Raw genomic sequence first — 3,389 nt, 5'->3', positions numbered from 1 at the left:
ACCGCCACCGCCACTTGGTTGTCCTTCTAAACTGGTAATTGCAATTTTTAATTGATTGGTTGTGAAGATGGCCATTTTTTTTTTTAATATTGAAGTAAATTAGTTGTAAATTTAATTCAAATTAATGTCTTAACTTAAAGATAAAAGCCATTAAAAACCAAGCAATGATTTTTTATTGCTACAAAAAAAAAAAAAAACGCGTTGGTTAGAAATTTAAAAGATTGAACATATCAAATAAAATTGCAATAGATTTGAAGCAAATATCAACATTTTATTATATAAGACAAAAAAAAAACATTTATTTCCCCAAGACTCTCCTTTCCAAAGTTTATAATCTACACCACATATTCTTTAAAAAATCTATACAACACGTACTTCTTCCTGTCCTTTTCTTCTTCTTCAGCTGACTTTCCTCTCATTTGTTTACTCATGGCAAAGGAAGACCAAATTGAGAGATAGTCCAAAGACAAGTGAAGTAACATATCCTAAGCTTAAAGAGAGTAGTAGGTTGATAAAAGCACTTCACTCACCAATTTTTTTAAGTTAATGGATGAGGAACCAAGTGGACTTGTGGCCTCCTCGGCCAATTTTTTCCACTCCATGGCCTTTATCTTCATTTTCTTTCCCTTATGTCCTTCCAACAATTCTCTTACAATCTTCTCTACTTCCTCTCTTTTGACATCAAAGTCAATTTCCATGCCGATGGCCCATTCATTGCAAGTATACTTGCAGTTTGTATGTTGATCACAAAAGAATGGTAAGCAAAGCATCGGCACTCCTGCACACACACTTTCAATGGTTGAATTCCAACCGCTGTGTGTCAAGAACCCTCCAATTGAGGGGTGGTTTAGCACTTCCTCTTGAGGACACCAACTAGTTATTAGACCTCTTTCTTTAATATCCTCCTGAAATTCAGGTGACAAAATTGTTGATCCGCCTTCAACTAAGTCAGGCCTAATTATCCACAAAAATGGGTGCTTACTATTTGCAAGTCCCCAACCAATCTCAACCAATTGTGATGGTGTCATGATAACTACGCTACCAAAACTCACATATATCACTGAGTTATGTGCCTTTGAATTAAGCCAGTTGACGCACTCGGTTTCTTCCTTCCAAAAACTATACCCAATTGATTCGAAATGATCATTGGATAAGTGATTGAGTAGTGGTTCTAGAGGGCCAATAGCATATACATGAGGAAACATGGTAGAGAGAGCATTCAAAACTTCTTGCTCTAACTCATCGTATGTGTGAACAATAATTCTTGAAGCAATAGGAGCTCTCTCTGCTGCATCAATCACAAATCTAAAAAGACTATCATTTGGATCAATGGTTCGTACAAAGCTTGGAAGATCCCTTAAACGTATGTCTCTCATACCAGGAATCCCGTCTATAATTGTGTCAAGATACCCATTTGTCAAATGGCTCTCATCTGCAACGACAAATAGTTTTCAGCATATAACAATTAATTACAATAAAATAATACAAGATTTCAATTGGATTTTGCACTTTTTGTTTTACCTTTAAGAGGTATGATGCCTTTGTCCTTGAGAGAAGGAAGTTGCAGATAGCCCATTAAACTACAAGTAGAGATAGTGAAGAACAAAACTATAGGAATTTTGATTTCTTGAGCAGCAGTAATTGTAAATGGCATGAAACCATCTGAAACAATACAAGTAACTGGAGGATTATCTGAAGTTGGATTGTTGAGTTTTACAAGGAGGTTAGAAAATGGAGCCAAGAAGTTGGTCATAATGGATTCACAAAGAGAAGGAATGTCTTGGGTGGCGTTGATATCTGATGGAGGAAGGCCATCGGGGATTGTCTCGAATCAAAAGTCAGACAATCCATCTAAGGAGTTAGGACCTCTAGATTTCATAAAACGTTGGTAAATGAACTCAGTGTTCACAAAGGTTATGTGAAACCCTTCATGGTGGAGAAGCTTTGAAAGCTTTAGCGTTGCCTTCATGTGACTTTGTGCTGGGTATGGAATACAAACTGCATGACGCTTATCAGCAACTTGTGTCTTAGAATCCATTTCTTTCGTTCTATAGTCTGTGTATGAGCGCAAAATGCATATGCCTATAGCTAGTGTATTTATCTTAGTGTATGGCTAGTTTTGTTTCATATACACCTAAGCTTAAAAAATATTAAAATATCCTCGTCCCTTTCAAACTAACTTCAAACTAATACATTTGGTACCTGTTTTTTCCACTTATTTTCTGTTTCCAAAATCAATTTTCTATTTTTGACACAAACAAATTTATTTGGCAACCCAAAATAAACAGAAAATAAAAATTATTCTCAAAACTCAATTTGTAAAGGAAATTGAAAATATGCAAAATGCTGTTTTCAATTTCTAATTTTTAAAATTAATGAATACATGTATTTAATTTAATAAATATGTCTCATTTAATGAGTTAGCATTAGAGTTCAAATCTTAGTAACAAAATATTTTAGTATTTTCTATTTTTTTCTTCAAAAAAATTTTTTTTTAATATTAACTAACCAAACATTTTTTCGATTTAAAAAATATAAGAAAATTATTTTCTCTTTATATTCCCAAAAACAAGCTTTTGAAAATAAAAAACAAAAGCGGTAAACATAACCTTAAAGCGTACATTCATTGTATCTTATAAAATACATTCTCTTCCTTGGAGACCAAACATAAGAGAAATAATAATATAGTTAAAGTTATAAGTTTAGCTAATGTATCCCTAGTACCGAAACTTTATGTAATATGGTTTAAAAAAATCAGTAAACTGTACGAATCAAGGTCGAACCACTGGGTTTGAGAACCGCAGACGGTTCTAACGGTTCAGAGTAAAAAAAAAAAAAAAAAAAAAAAACCGTACTCGGCTAAGTTGGCTTAGAGTTACAGCACCTTATGGCCCCTTGAAATTTCAACCACTTCTTCTTCTTTGTCTCCCTCTCTGTCGTTACTTTCTTTTTATTTTTCTTCTCTCTTTGGTTTGCTCAGTGTCTCCTATCAAACAGTTAACGTTTTCTTAAGTTTTTATTTTGTACTATTAGATTCAAATGAGCGGTAACCACCAAAGCTCCAAGCTGTCTCCCACTCTTCTAGTTTTTGCTCTATATTTATTTTTAAAAAATCATGGGAAATATGGAATTGTCAGGATCTCTCTGGAAGTTTTGTTGGGGCTCACAAAAAAGGTTGAGTGGGCGGACAAACCAATGTCCGCCATTGTTGAAGGCTTGAAGCTTCAATTTAGATATAAGCTTGCATAATATATATGTATGTATGTATGTATGTATTGAAGCAATACATTGATATAGATTTATTTCGAAATATTTCATATCTCTCACTAAAAAAACTCAAAAGCAATTTATGTTTTCTTAGGGATTATTATTTCTTATTTGTCTTATGA

General features: G+C 33.5%; 1 protein-coding gene across 1 annotated transcript; it reads right to left on the bottom strand.

Annotated features, from left to right (window-relative positions):
- Positions 1-250: 250 nt before the first annotated feature.
- Positions 251-2,039, bottom strand: LOC142613421 (7-deoxyloganetin glucosyltransferase-like). Its single transcript, XM_075785782.1, has 2 exons — positions 1,522-2,039; positions 251-1,432 (listed from the first exon to the last, which is right to left on the bottom strand). Exons 1-2 carry the CDS (start codon positions 1,751-1,753, stop codon positions 492-494), a joined length of 1,173 nt encoding a protein of 390 aa, XP_075641897.1. The 5' UTR covers positions 1,754-2,039; the 3' UTR covers positions 251-491.
- Positions 2,040-3,389: the final 1,350 nt, after the last annotated feature.

Source organism: Castanea sativa, chromosome 10 (genome assembly GCF_040712315.1).
Source record: "Castanea sativa cultivar Marrone di Chiusa Pesio chromosome 10, ASM4071231v1".
Lineage (NCBI taxonomy): Eukaryota > Viridiplantae > Streptophyta > Magnoliopsida > Fagales > Fagaceae > Castanea > Castanea sativa.
This window is presented reverse-complemented; position numbering and strand designations above follow the sequence as displayed.